This window comes from Corvus moneduloides, chromosome 5, assembly GCF_009650955.1.
Source record: "Corvus moneduloides isolate bCorMon1 chromosome 5, bCorMon1.pri, whole genome shotgun sequence".
Lineage (NCBI taxonomy): Eukaryota > Metazoa > Chordata > Aves > Passeriformes > Corvidae > Corvus > Corvus moneduloides.
In genome coordinates, this window is record NC_045480.1 from 56,035,626 (window position 1) to 56,050,843 (window position 15,218).

The following is a 15,218-nucleotide window of genomic DNA, read 5'->3' on the forward strand; positions in this document are numbered from 1 at the left end:
GACTCCTTCTGGCAATATCTGCTATAGCAGGGCCTGGAAAGCCAGCACTGCTCATAAATCACTGCATCAAGGGAGAGGCCTTTATCAAGGCAACCCTTTTGTCTCTTCTCTATCTGATAGCCATGATTCTGCAATAAAGGCAGAAATACTGTTGAGGTCCACAGTAATTTACTACAGGGAAAAATCAGGTAGTAGGTTCGATACAAACTTGACAGTTATAACTAGCACTCAGCTGTGTGCTGAGGAAGCTTGACCTCCTTACCCACAGGAAAGGAGGACAGGGTTGCTCATGGTGTTTTCCTCCTGTTCCTCATCTGTCACTGCCCTCCTCGTTGCCTCCCAAGTTCTCTTAGATTTTGCATATATAGCTTTTGGCACTTCTCTTTTCTCCAGACTTCTGTCCAAGAGAAGGAAGAAAAAAAACACCTCCTGAAGGAAGGATTGCCAGACGGCTTGCCAGAGACAGAGATCTGTGATTTCTGGGACTGGCACGAGACAGAAAAAGAGTGGTGACATCCTTAATGGGAAATGTGCATGCAGAACGGGAATTCAGGGGGCCAGAGGGACACAGCTAAGTTCAGGCATACCTTCCCAGTGGAGGACTGCTGAATACTTAACTGACACTTTTAATTAACTTATTACAAGCTCATGGTGATTAAAAAAAAACTATTCAGTGGCTAAAACTAAATTAAAGCTTACCTGCACACGTCTTTTACCTGATGCAGTCTGATAACTGGTGGGATATGCACAGTAGAGAGAAATGCTTTCCTCTCCCTTGATAGTCCCCCATAATTTCCTTCATCTTAGCACCTTCTCTCTGCTTGCCTCTGCTCCCTTAAAGTTTTCTCCCTGAGGAGCCTCCGGCAGCAGAGAAAGACTAGAAAAGTAATATTTAAAGCCAGAATGCATTTCATACCCTGCTGGCTACCACAAAAAACATTTTTCCAACACACCTGTAAGACATGGTTTGCAGCATTAAAGAGAAGAAGGTCCTCTACAGTCGGAACATTGGGATGGAAATTACACATTTTGATCCACAGGTGCTCCACAGACATATGTGTCTCCATGTAGATTTTCTTGGAAAAAGACAGAGAGGCGAAAGCTAATCCATGGGCCACTTTCAGGCAGTTCGTAGGCAGACTAAATGAATCACTCATTTTACAAGATGCTTCAGTAGTAAACACGGATGGATGCACCTCCATGGATGGAGGAGAGTGGCCAGCAGAGTCTTGACATGGTGCATTTGGTGCTTTGTGTGCTAGGGTAGGAGAGAGATGATCCCATGGGTTCCTGGAGTGCTTTACCCAATGTAAAAGAGGTCCATACTGTGAAAAAGCCAAAACTGTGCCCACCCCATGCCAGGGACCAACCTGGGCACGTTAGGAAAAGTGGTGCTTGGCTTCCAGCACCAGGCTTCCAGCACCAGGACCCTGGACAGCCTTTGGCCTGGCAAAAAGGCATTACAGGAGACGCAAGCAGCACCAGGTTTTTTCTCCTGTAAATGCTTAGCTGTTGCTTGGGGACCAGCTTTTGGTATCCCATTTCATTTAGAAGTAAAGACACACTGAAACACTGCAGGCTCACACTCTCTTCTTCTGAAGAGGTTGTGGTGGGGACAGCACCTTCCAATGTCTGAAACCATTTAGGAAAGGAGATACAAAGTCACACTTTTCCTCAGTCTGTGGTTTGACATCTTTCCTTTTCCTTTCTTTTTCTTCAGTGGCTGAACCCTGGGCTCATTTGCCACACTTGAAAAGAAGGGATCTTCAGAACAACATCACAAGCCCTACAACTCTCTCCTCAGCTCCCAGTGTGATTTCTTCAGCTGATGAATTCGGGGCACATTGCAAACAGTATTGCAATGGCCGGTAACGCTGCACCTACACCTCCTTGAAGACATTGAGGTGTTTCAGGAGCGCCTCTTCATCTCTTCCACTACTAAAAAGAGCTTGTGTGACAGCTTGCAAGGAGAGCAGAGAGTAAGAAACCAGCAGGTTGACACTAGCAGATCATATTCAACACACAAGCTTTACAATGAGAAGTTAACAGTGGGGAAGCAGAGAACTGAAAATACTCTTTGAGAGCTAAATCCCTCTCAGCTCAACACTGGCAAATATATATCTCTGAATTAAGACAAAGGAGCATCTATCCTCCTCTTCCTCATGCATACTAGAACAACAGAGGGGTGGAGGCATTTGAGCTGATCTGGTTTCAGACATCTAAGACCACAGGTGCCCAAGGATCTACAATCACTGGGGAGAAGGGGGACTGTCAAGGGAAATTGAGCCCAGGTGGCTTTGAACCCATGTCAGGACAGCATTGTAACCATCAGGAGGGACTTGTCTCACCACTGGGTATCAGAGTTGGGACATGGCAGTCCCCTCATATGCTCCCTACCACAGTAGGGCTTGACACTTCATCCACCTGCCAAAGCAAGCAGGCTGAAAGCCTTGCTCTTCAGGGTAAATCAAGAAAAAACAAATGTAAAATTGACAGCAATAATAATTTCAGTGGAATGGTGTATTACTAGCAGTGTTAATGCTTCCACTGCCTTTATTAGAGTGTATACACAGTGTGCAATAATGTAATTAGATTTCACAATGTGTAATAATGATTTTTATGCAATGCAACAACTGTGTATTAGAGAAGGGAATTGGTTCCCATTACAGAGCCAGCACGAATCTTGGGCCAATACTTCATACCTGACAGTGCATCTGTTGGGTCTCAGGTCTGGGCTATAATCCAGTAAAAGCTGGAGAACAGCCTAGTGCAGGGCTTTTTCCACTGTGACTCCAGAAATGCCTCTGTGCTTCCTCCTCCCCCATGCCTTCCTGTATGGGCAGCATCACCAGATTCCAAGAGAACCCAAGCACAGATCCTTCATGACTGAAATGCTGACAGGAGAACACAGCCCCTTTTTGCAGGGTAGGGAACATTTTTATCTACCTTGGAGAAAACCATTTAGGAGCTAATGTGTACTCACAACACATGAGCCTACCCAGCTGGGAAGGAAATGAGCAGCACAGCCTGAGATCAGGGAGGGAAGATGAACCACCATGGGACCGGGGACTACACAGGGCCCATTAAGGGGGTACTAAGGAGGCAAAAGGTAGAGTGGTATTAAAAGTGCTCCTGATCCACAGATATTCACCTCACCCAAGTGCAGCTGCTGACGTGTGAGTGGGCTGACACAGAGCCTGGCACAATTTACCCCTTAGCACAGAGGGGGCCAAGTAATTTCCAGAATCATGTTCCCCATTTTAGCCCCTAATGACTGGGCTGGAACACTTGTGGCACATGCTAGAAAGGGCACACCAATGGCCACCTGGCATGCCCAGCAATGCAGTGGAAATGCAGCCCTCGGCTCCAGCACATCCAGAACTTGGCTTAACCCTGCCTGGACAACAGCACCCCAAAGCATTTGTGACTCGCTCTTGAAATCCAACGGTGACAACAAACGTTTGATGCCTTCAGAATAAATAATTTTCACTTTCCCTCTGAGTGGACTTGTTTTAAATGCCACTTACTCTGTCTTTGTCATTTATGAGCATGAGTTGACCCACTTAGTCTGTGCTGCATTTTTCACAGCAAATCATGGCTTTTCTGCAAAGGTACAGAATATTAGGGGCACAATTTCATTGGCAAGATTTTTTTGCTTGTGAACCCATTAGTATTTTCCCTGAACAATTTTTTCTCCCTTGTCTTGCTAAGATAGAGAATTGCTCTTTTGCAGGTCTATTCTCACTGTTATTCCCTTGGCTTGAGTGAAATATATATGAGATGACTCAAGAGTTTGAACTCTCAGTATATGTTTCTAATACAAAGTCTCTGTGTGTCTGGGGACTTAAGACAGATATTTAATTTTAGATAAGAAATACTAGTGACATCATGCCTTTGATTTCTTTGCTGGATATCTGTGCAGGCTGCACATGGTGAAGCTGTTCAGCCGTAACAGCCTCATCACTTTTAGGAAGCTGCTTAATATTGAGCAGAGCAGCAGGCAGCCACTGGTCCTCTTGGGTGGTGCTAAGTGGGAGTGCACCATACAATAACACATATGTAAGGGTAAATAAAGGATATTGCAAAGAAAACTGGGGTTTCTAAATTTCATTTTTGTGCAGCTGCTGCATCTCCAGGACAGCAAAGCTCTAAGCAGGGCACATCAGCCGGAGGGTCAGCTACCCTTACCCCAAAGCCACCTTGCAGATGTTGGTTTATGCCCCCTCAACACACACACTGGAGAGGTTGAATTTAACCTTGAAGCCATCAGTGGCTTCAGCTTCCCACAGCAGCAGATGCTGGCAAGTGCATCCAAGCAGAAGGAAGCACACACATAACAGCTTCATTTTTTAGCTTTACAGATTAAAAAAAAAAAAAAAAAAGGCATGTCTTTATTTTATTTTGAAACATGACTAACTAAAAGCTCATATACATGGAGGGAAGCTTGAGAAAAAAAACTCCAGACTCCTGCAGCAACACTTTTTAGTCGAGACCATTTTGACGACATTACAGTGACAAATATTCAGCCTTTCCTACAATATTATGCCTTCCTACACAGCAGGTGTTATCCAGGAAGATCTAGGAGAGCTATTACCATGGATAAAGAGGGAATAAGACAGGAAATAAAATTTAATTGCTGAGACACGAGTCAAAGTGCCATACTTGTATGTCAACAGAAACAGTTAGCATGTAGGGTGTCTTACCAAGGGGTCCAACATAGTCATCATTCTTCAGAACTCCAGTCACTCTTGAAACATCTTCCTAAAGTTTAATCTCCAGCCAGGAGGCATAAATTTGCTGCAAACAGTATCATCTTCACCACCTTGGCCTACATGAAGAAAACCCTCCTCAGCACACCCCCCTGAGCTTGCTAAGGGGCCTCTAAGCAACATCCACAGGTGTTGCTGTTACTTCTCCAATTAGGGACAGAGTTACACCCAGTTACATCCACTCAGGTGCTTCTCCTAATTGCCCTAAATGAATAATGAACAAACCTGTAGATTAAGAGCATTTGGTTGGTTTGGCCTGTAAAAGGGAAAGTTTAGGAGTGATGTAATTGCAGCCTTCTGGTACCTGAGGGAGCCAAAAGAAACATGGAGAGGGACTATTTGCTGACTCTTACCAGTTCTGCAGTGATGGGTTCAGTGGTTGTGAGGCAGAGGTACCCCTCAGCATCCCTCTCTTGTGAGCCCATGCTCTTGAAGGTATAGCCCAGGGTGCTGACATGCAAACTCTGCTTTTTACACTGCCAGCTGGCAAGTAATTTTCCAGGCCTGCCTAATACTATTGTAATTTTTTATGTCAATAAAATACGGTTGAAAAAAAAAAAATCGCAAGTGTAAGTATGGCTGAAGACTCAGCAGCGGTGTTTCTTCAGTTCTTCAGCGAGCTAGCAATTCTTTCGGACCCTGCAACAAGAGACTGTAGGTGACAGGCTTTTCTTTTTCTTACTTTTTTTTTTTCTTTCTTTAAACTGTAAAACAGCATAATGTCTTACTAGAGCTCGTTGTACATCACCTTATGGGGTATTGGGTCAGGGAGTCCGTGGTTTAATACCATGATGGGTAATGAAGCGTTACCTATATCTACATTTAAGACTTCACCTCTCCATTGCCCCACATAGTGCCACTTGCTGTATTACCTATGGTGAACTGCAGCACTCAATTCACCTTCTCTGGGCACTACTTATTATTTTATAGGTTTCTAACATGTCACTTCTTCTATGCCTCTGCACTAAAAATATTTCTAAATGGCTCCTAACAGGAAAGTCTCTGCTTTCATTTAATAAATCCTTTTAGTCTCCTTGTTCCTTGGACCCTGAGAGAAGCAGCGCAGTCCAAAGAAAACACATGCCATCGATTGGGAACCTGGGCTTAAGCCTCCTTGGAATGTTATACCCTTAAACCCCCATTGTAGCCCAGCCACTTTCCCAGCTGCAATGCACAGTGAGCAGATGTTTTCCTAGCCCCCTTTGACCAGGCTTTCCTCAAGCTGTTGCAGGGGATATGGCCCATGTGACTGAGACACAATTTACCTGGCACTGGGATTTTCTCGGAAGACAAGGCAGCAGAACTCACCAGACATGTCCATGAGCTCCTGCCTTTGCACTGGCTGGTGGCTCCTTGTTGTTTTGTTAAACCTGCAGCAACGTTTCTAAGCATTGGCATATTTATGTTGACTTTGACACACTACCACTCAGATCTCCCGTATGAGGGTTGCATTGTTTTTTATGTGAAATATTGCAGCAGCTAATTGCAATTACCAGAAAGCATATACAAGAGAGCTTGTTGATTGCCAGTAGACAAAGACACTTTGGAAATCTTGGATTTTGCTATAGATGAAAGCCTATAAATTTTAAAATAGAAACCACGTTATCGTTTACAATTTCCGTTTGCGAACAAATTCTGCTAAAGAAAATTGGCGGCTGATTAAGTAAACATTTATACATAAATAAAACAGTGAAGATCTCTTCAGTTATTGAGATGCAGCCAGTTCAGTCTCTTGTAAATAATATAGTGATGAATTCTGGCGTTACAGTGCATGATAAAGCTACCTAGCCTCAAAGTCTTAGGCAAACTAATCCATACGCATGAATCAATCAGTTCATTTTAGTCATACCAGAGTTATATAAATGTCACCAAAATCAATGCCTGAGAGATATAACAGATTAGTCAGTCCTCATGCGGTACATCTAACTGGGATGCAAACCTACAGCAGATAACTCCACACTGAACACAGCTATACAAGTAGCTTGAATAAGTCATTTTAATAGAAAACTCAAGGGCAGGCCTGTAATGAGCAGGCATGGATGAGAAAAATTTGGTGCATTATTAATTTCAGACAATGCCGAGTTCTTTTTCATAATGTACATTTTATTAATGCTTTCTGTGATAGCTTTTCATACCGGTTCACCACCAGGAGTACAGTAATTACAACGTATCAAGATTCATTCCATGCCTGAGGAGTAAGGAAGTCCAGTTACGATACGGAAAGCAAGTGAAATGTCAATCACTATTGACTCAGGGCTGGATTAAATCAAAACTCTGCCGGGTGGGTTTGGTAACAGCACCTCCCACACACAATCTTCAGTGAATGTCTGCCTCCCTCTCCTCACTGCTCATCTCCATGCGTAACCTCTGCGCCATCGATATGGATGCAGTGGACGGGATTCATCATTTTTATTAGGATTTGGGGTTGGTCTGGCTCATCTTAACAACTGTCAGTTGCGGGGTGTCAGCCTCTTTGGGGCTGGAGAGAGAGAGAAACATTGAAGGCTGTTGTAATTGCCTCCAAGAATAACTCTTCTAGATATAAAGGCAAGGGTTTAAGGTACGGGATGATGGGATTGTCTGGGGAGAGAAACTAATAGTGAACACTCCAATGAAAAAAAATCTACCACTCAACCCAACACAGGCGAGTTCTGCTTTCCTGCAGTCTAGTGAAAAACCAGGGAATATCTTATTTCCTGTAATCACAGCCCCCACTTTTGCACCTCAAACCTCCCCAGGGTCAGGAAACTTCAGGCTCAGGATTTAGCATTGCCCTTTGAGGCTCTAGAAACCATATGAATGGTCCCCTCACGTCCCCAAGATTGTGGACTTCCAAATGTTTTGGAGGTATTTATTTTGCTTAATGCACTGGCTGGCTTTCAGCACATTTCCAGCACAAAGACAGGGTGGGTTGCTCATATTTTTCATTATTTTTCTCCCTGGATAAAAGGCCTTCACTGTGGAGGAAACCACAGCCTCCCCAAGATGATGGACACCTTGCCTGGGGACACTGTACAAGGCTGGAGAACTGGGCAAAGGAAGAGGCGTCCACATGTGGCAGATGAAAGCGCAGTGCCTCCTGTGCACTGGTTTGATAAATAAACAAATGCCCTGAAAAAATATATAAATCACTTGGCACTGGCAGATGTTAGGTGTTAATGGTAACAGCAGCCACACAGAGCTGGATGACAGAGGAGGTATTCAAGTACTCAAGAGGAAAAGTCTACCCCTGCAGCTCACCTTGGATCACTGCAAGCAAATTACCACTCTAGATGCCCACACCCCTCAGGGATTTGAGGCAGCTTCCAACTTCTGTTGGTTGCCCACTGCCCATTCCTTGCAAAGGTAAAGGGGCTTTGGCCCCAGCGCTATGCTAAATGCGTGCAACAGTTGTTTCAGGCTGTCTGGCTTCTTCATGGGGAAGACACGTCACTTTGGCACTGCTTTCCTGCAAAATGCTAAGCTGAAGAGAGACGTCTATGTCCAAAGAAAGTTATTGGGGGTAATTTTCAAAAATACCTGTTTTCTTCTCAAGTATGGGCTTTTTTCTGATTTCGATTTCTAATTTCATTCTTTTTTCCTAATTTCCCTGCACTGTATGAATCCGAACAGTTGGACTCAGAGTAAATAAGGCATAAGGAAGCTTTGGGTGGTGAATGATGAAAGGGAAACCCCAAAGCTCCGGTCCAACTTCCAGGAGGTACCATCCTGCCAGCGCCTGTGCCCGAGTGCAGCCCTGTTGTGCTGGCAGTGTTTGCAGATGGGCACTATTGTGCCACGGCAGGGGACAGAGGATGACAACTCAATGCAGAGCAGCGATTTATCGGTTCTCACTCGGCTAACACCACCCCCCTGCCTGCCAAGCCTCATTCCCTGGAGAGGTGCGGACACTACTCCGCGCTCATGCGAATAAAGCCGGACCTGGCAGCCTTATTTGTGACTCCTCGAATGTGTTTGGGCGTATAAAGGGCAGTACAACACACATAGCCATTTTCTCTCCTCTCTCACAGACACAGCTCCACAGACACGGGGACCTGCACTGTTTGGCAGCCCCCCGAACCAGACACAGCCTTGCACACGTTTGCACAGACAGAGAACTGCACAGACAGGCACTGGCTGACATGAACACAGAACATGTCTAGGCATGCCTCCATTTACCCAGCCGAACAGTTGGCCCAACACCATTAATAAGCCTTCAGGGTTTCTTTTTTTTTTTCTTTTTTCCTTTTTTTTTTTTTTTAACTAATGCTAAAAGCCTGGGCATCACCACGCTGATGGGGTTTGCATCCCTCTGATGATTTCTGCCCATCCCACCTCCCACCCTCCCACCTCCCACAACTGCAGCAAGCAGTCCAAGTCCTCTGTGGGCTGTAGCTGAGTATTTACACCAGCGGAGACCATGGGACCAGTGAGTTCACCCTGTTTACAGGGACTAGGGAGAAATCTCTGTCGAGTCCTCTGCTGGACAGGTCCATCCTCCTTCAGGTGCCTCCTGCACCTGTGATGATGGCACAGCTTGGCTGCAAGAGCCCATGCCAGCCTCCAGCAGGCAGACCCCATGGGTTCCCATATATCCATCCCCAGCTGAGCTGATTGAGAAACGCTATCTTCAAGATACTAAGGCTCATTTTTTTTTTTTTTTCCCAAAAAAATATCTCTATTTACACAAGACAATAAAATCTGAGCAGCTTTCCCCCGAGAAGCTTTGGCCAAGTGGAGCTGCTGCTGGACACATGCGCCGTCCCTATTTACAAGCAACAGCTTCGCTTGACAGTACTCTGCTGGCACGTTCAGCTTCTTCTGGTGTAAGGACTACTTCTCTGTCCCCCTGGTCCTTCCCTTGGTGGCTCTTCGCACTGACAGGTCTGTATTTACAACAGCAACCTGGATCCGGCAGGTTCCCCTTTACAGAGCCCAGCTTGTGAGCATGGACAAGGACTCAGGATGGTGGATTAAGCACACTCAGCCATCTTTAGGTGTTACCAAGTTGCACAGTCAATGTTTGGAGCAGGTGAAACTAATTCCTTATTACAAAAGACAATTTTCACCCGTTCTGCTCATCTTAAAAAAAGAGACGAGCGACCAAGCGGCGAGGGCGCTTCCCAGGGTGCTGCCATGCACGGGGCAGCAGGAATCTCAGCTGGGCTGTTCTCTCCTCGGGGATGCAAGGGTTTGCTGAGGGTTTGGTCGAGACTAGTTTCTCCAGCCTCTCCTGTTGCACCATCCCAAGTAAGGGACAGGTGAACTGAGGCACAGAGGAGCTGAGGCGGTGCACTGGCACGGGCTTGCCAGGGCAGGCTCACGGGGGCCCCAGGCACTAGATGACACTGTCCTCCATGGTGACTCGCCTGAAGACTGGCTCCTGCTTGGGCGTCCTTCCGCTTTCTGTGAAAAACAAGGGGAGAGCAGGTAAATCCCTGGAGCAGGACCCTGCAACAACCACCAGCTATTTTCAAGATCATTTCTATCCCCAAACAAAGTATGGGATGCCTGGACTTGCCTTGAAAATGAAGGCTTGCTCAGGGAAGGTGAATGTATTTATGGGTGACCATGCTATCTGGAATCTCCTCCCACCCTTTTTTCTGAATTTGGGGCTACAGCTTTGCCTGGCTTTGGCCCTACATGAGCCAGTTGTTTGTTGTACAGCAGCATCAGCCAGTGCTGCCCAATGCTCTACAGAAGGAGTAACACTGAGGTGCCTCCTTGCTCCTCTGGATTTAGCACATCACAGGGCTGAGCTGCAGCCACCAGTTTGTATCAACCCAACAGGGTTTGTCTGAGCAAACTGCGCTTTCTGTTGTGCCCCCCTGCCCCTTAATAATAAATATTCAGTATAAATGACTGCAAAGTAAACAGATTTGTTTTGATATCAGACATTATCTGAAGGGCACTTTACATCCTGAGTGCTCTGCTTTACAGCTGCCTCTATAATCAGTGCAGCCCCAGGGAGGAAAGCGCCTCCTTTTACAAGCTCACGTTGGGAGGACACAGCCACATGCACTTTGGGGTGACCACATGCAGGCTTTTTTATAAATAATGTTTCAGGGAGATCTTAAGATAGGCTAATCACATTCAAGAAGAATCAAGAGTTATTCTGGAACCACTTTCTAAGCATAAATCATTTCACCCTATTTCCTACCCTCCCAAATATATGCTGCTCTCTACAGCATCATAGATATTATCACAGGAAAAGTGGTGGGGAAGAACTAGCAACTTTTCAGGCATCTCCCAGCTTGGCTATTTTGGCTGATTTTTGGGGTTTTTCTGAGGAGGAGGGACTTTCATCTTTTCCTTGTTGCTCATCTCTTTTTTTTTCTTTTTTCCTAAGTAGTGGGATGCATTTTCTCCTTTCATTTCCACTGCTGTTAGCTCGGTGGGCTGCTCTGCATTGCAGCACAAACTGCCAGCAGTAGAAAATGCCTGGGTACACAGTGTATAAAGAATAAAGAAAATCAAAAATCCCACCTATTTAATATGTAGCACTCTTCCTGGCTGATATCAACAGCAGCTTAAGCAATGAGGCCTTTTATCTCTAAGTTTGAATAAGCAAGCAAGGAGATGTGTGAGTGGAAGGTGACCAAAGGGCAGAGCTGAGGTGCTTGCATCGAGAAAAAATCTTCTTCTATTTATCAGGAAGGGATCCTCTCAAAAAAAAAAAAAAAACCAAAACAGACCAAAAGGCTGCTTTGTGACAAACCATAAAACCTTATTATTTTCTTTTATTTTTTTAGGTGAGGAAACCAGGGGCTGGCCAGAGCAGGCACCCAACAGTGCCACAGTAAAGCTTTAGCTTGCTTCAAATCTGCCTCCCATCACACAAAGTTCTAATTCCCTATGACCTTGCACTTCTCTCCAGCTGCCTACAGAAAGCACCTGAGAAACTCTTTTTGGCATATTTCAGCCAAAGGACAAAGCCTTGCCACAAATTAGGGGCTTTTTCTTTCAATTCGCCCCACTCAAAATCCATCTTCCCACACCCCCTCTGCAGCTTTTGTGCAACCAAGTCCTCAGAGATGCTTGGGGTGCAGTGCTGCTGCTTCCCAAGTGGAATACCCAGACATCCTCCACCCAGTTTGCTGACCGCTTGGTTTTCAACATTCTTCCTCCAAAACCATTTATCAGTGGATATTACCACAGGCCCGTGCCTGCTAAAAGGCGAAGCCTTTGCTGCCAGTGGGACACAAAGGGTGCAGGGCTCATGTCTGGAGTGAGCTTTCCTGCCACAGGGACCTAAATTTAACTCTGCCTGAGATGCCTCCAAGAGAAGTGGGAGAAGACAGGCTGAGAACAGTTTTATTATTGCCATAATATACCCACTGAGATCCCTTCTGCTGGAAATAACCTCTCCAAAGTTGTAACACAAGATGCAGTTGATGATAAGTGGCAGTTGGAGATATTTGGTCATCTGTACAAATAATCCCATCACACCAGATGAGAAGGTTGTGCAGCAGCTATGTTTGTGTCTTCAAAGTTGCTGTTTGGGGTTTTAAGCAGCACTGCTAAAATACCAAACATTTGCTTACAACACATAAAAATTGCTCTGTATAACAACGTTTTTTGTTTATTTATTGAGGTTTTAGCTTGGGTTTTTACATGTGTACAGTGTATTTAAGGAGTAGAAATATAAGAAAAGAAAATATGTGGAGGGTAAAGAAATAAAAAGATAGCAAATACGTAGGATGATTTTTTTTTTTGTTCTTGGTATTTTCCTGAAGACTATCACCATCTGTCTGGCATACTGAATACAATAAACAGTAAGCACCTGTAAAAAGCTATTTTGATCTGAAAAAAGGAAGATTTCCAAGCTATCCTGGCTAGTTTCAATATCTCAGTTTTAAACAGACTGCCTCTTCTGAACTGGGATGATAAATGATCTGGTGTATGATCCATGCATCCCCAGGGCTTGCCAAGGCTTTTGGAAGAGCAGAACTGGCCCTAAGCCAGCTACCTGTGCCGAACAAAATGTCCCTCAGTCCAGAAAGGGGAGTGCTTCTGCCTCCTGGGGTACTCCAGTGCCCTCCCCTGACAGCACTGCTAATGCCCCACGGAGGACAGCCACTGAACAATCCCTCACTGCCTTCCCTGGAAGCACTAATCACAGATTTTATCTGGCTTCAGCTTTGCACTGTAGGATGTCCTCCACGCCTTTACCAGAGAGCCTGCAACAACATGACATTTATGTAATGTTCGTGAGCCCAGACTATTTAAACCCTAAAAAATTAAATAAAATTTGCATCAAGTCTAGCTGAATGCAGCAAATAGCTAAAAATAAAATACTTTTCTTTCTAAAAGAAAGGAGATCAGAGTGTGACAGATGACCAAGCCCATGCTCTTAGGCTTTCCTGAGACAGGTTTTTAATAAGATGAGCTATCTTTCTATCCCTGTTGACTAGGCAATTCTGCAGGGTATTATATTCTTCATAACCTAGTGAGATCAAGAGCACATGGGGGTGTGACAGAGCCCAGCTGGTCAGGGAAGGGGGATGTAAACAATAGGGACACACGCAGAGACACAAAAGGACCCCCAGGAGCTCAGTGCCTCCCACCATTACTACTGTTTCCCCTGGCCCTCTGAGATATCTCACTGCTTATTACCTGGGGGCAGGGAGGAAGGAAAAAGATGGGTTAACAACTACAGGTGTCAAGGAATTAAAAGCAATCAACAGGCAGAAATGAACAGCACCATGGTAAGTAATATTGCCTACACAGTGCCTCCGAAGCTGTGATGATACGCCCCCATCCCCAGCAACCCTCCAGCCTACATGGTCTTTCTTGGCATGTCTTTTGCCTTGTGTTTCTCCTTCATGTTTTAGGGAGATTTTACAGTCTCTTATGGCTCTTGCAGAAAATGGGTAGGAATTGCCTGCTGTAGTCAGTGTCCTTAAGCAGTAAACTGATGTGTCAGCTCTTTATGGGGTAGTCTGCAATGGTGTTACACAGGAAAAATAACCCAGTCCTGCACTAATTAGGAGTGAGTGAAAAAAGGGATTCATAACTTGTAAAGCACCCTAAGATGAATTTCAGGAAAATGCAAAGCATGGAGCCTTGCACTTCTCCATCCCCCTCTTCCCACCTGCAAGAAAGGCCTTCTGAAAGAACAACTCAATCAACAGCTCAACATTAGCAATCCTCACTCCAGTCCTCACTCCAAACCTCACAGCTGCCTGGCAGCTCACGCTTCTCAAAGGTGGCCCTGTGTTTCAGCAAATGGTCTGGGTATGTCAGTTGACGTTCTCATCAGATCAAGCACTACCTGTTTGCCTCTTATTTTGTTTGTTTTCAGCTGAAAGTGGGATGCTTGTTGCAGTTGAATGATGAAGCTTTAATCTTCTCCCTATAAGGCAAATCTGGTTTGGTTTTTTTTTTTGCTTTGTTTTGTTAAATGGAGCCCTAGAAAAGATCCCTCGAGTACAGGGCTGATTATCCCCTTCAACCCAGCCTACAAAGTTATGTGCCCCAAGCATGAGTATGGATTTAATACCATAATCACTTACATTCTTGCCTTGGCTCAGCATTAAGAAATGCCTTAGAAGTTTTGTAGCTTTCCCTCATACCCCAGGAGCATTGTAGGCACCGAGGACTTAACAGTGAGTTGATTTTCACATGCTGCAGTCTGCACAGAAGACACCATTGCCACTCACATAAGAGTTGTATATAGAGAGCTACTTATCAAAAAGCACCAACCATCACTGTGCCCACAATCAACTGACACAACAAAATCTGTTCTCAAGGGGAAAAGAATGCTGTAAATAATCTGCGTCCTGCTCCCCTCCATGAAACCCCCCCACTACATTACACTCTTAAACTGGTTTTTGGCTTAATAAAATTAGTAATGTATTTTCTCTCTATTTTGTGATTCAGCTGTTTCCAAAGCCGCGAGAAGCACCAACAGTGAATCCTGTGATGTCAGAACAGCCTGGGGACAGAAATTATCAGCTTGAAAATAAACAACATTTTTTTGCAATCAAAGCGCTAATAGGCATGGGTAGGCTGGCAAAGAGAAGGGATGGAGAAGAGGGGAAAACCAGCCTGCACACTGATAAACCTGAAATACACAGAAAGGCTGGGGAAGAATGACCATTTGTAGTAAGGGAAGTTAAAGATTTTTCAGTAGGACAAAACCACCCCATAGCAAATCCACCACTGGTTTGTTCTTGGGGAGTTTCAGGAACACTGGTAAATGCTATGGTGATCACCTGCCTCCCACTTTACCACGATGGTATTTGCTAGTGTGTATGTCACCCTCCTCATGAACCCAATTCCACCATATCCTGAAAAACTATTTTTTGAGTCTTATATAGTAAAAGAGTTTTTACTTTCTTCAAAATAAGAGGTACCTCAATTATATAAAGCCTCAGCAGCCTCTTTTGGGCTGCTACATGGATTGTTGTGACCACATGGGTGTGAAACGCCTGCTGTGCCTGCAAGAGTGGGTCCACCATGCACTGT

General features: G+C 45.0%; 1 protein-coding gene across 2 annotated transcripts in view; it reads right to left on the bottom strand.

The window, feature by feature from the left end:
- Nucleotides 1-6,207: 6,207 nt before the first annotated feature.
- ADGRL3 (adhesion G protein-coupled receptor L3) overlaps nucleotides 6,208-15,218 on the bottom strand; it is a 492,701-nt gene continuing 483,690 nt past the window's right edge. Inside the window, exon 27 of one of the 2 annotated variants that reach the window (XM_032108821.1) lies at nucleotides 6,208-10,154. In XM_032108821.1, coding sequence (XP_031964712.1) covers nucleotides 10,087-10,154 — 68 coding nt within the window. In that variant the 3' untranslated portion in view covers nucleotides 6,208-10,086. The remainder of the gene's footprint in view (nucleotides 10,155-15,218) is intronic. The other variant, XM_032108825.1, reaches the window with a different exon arrangement.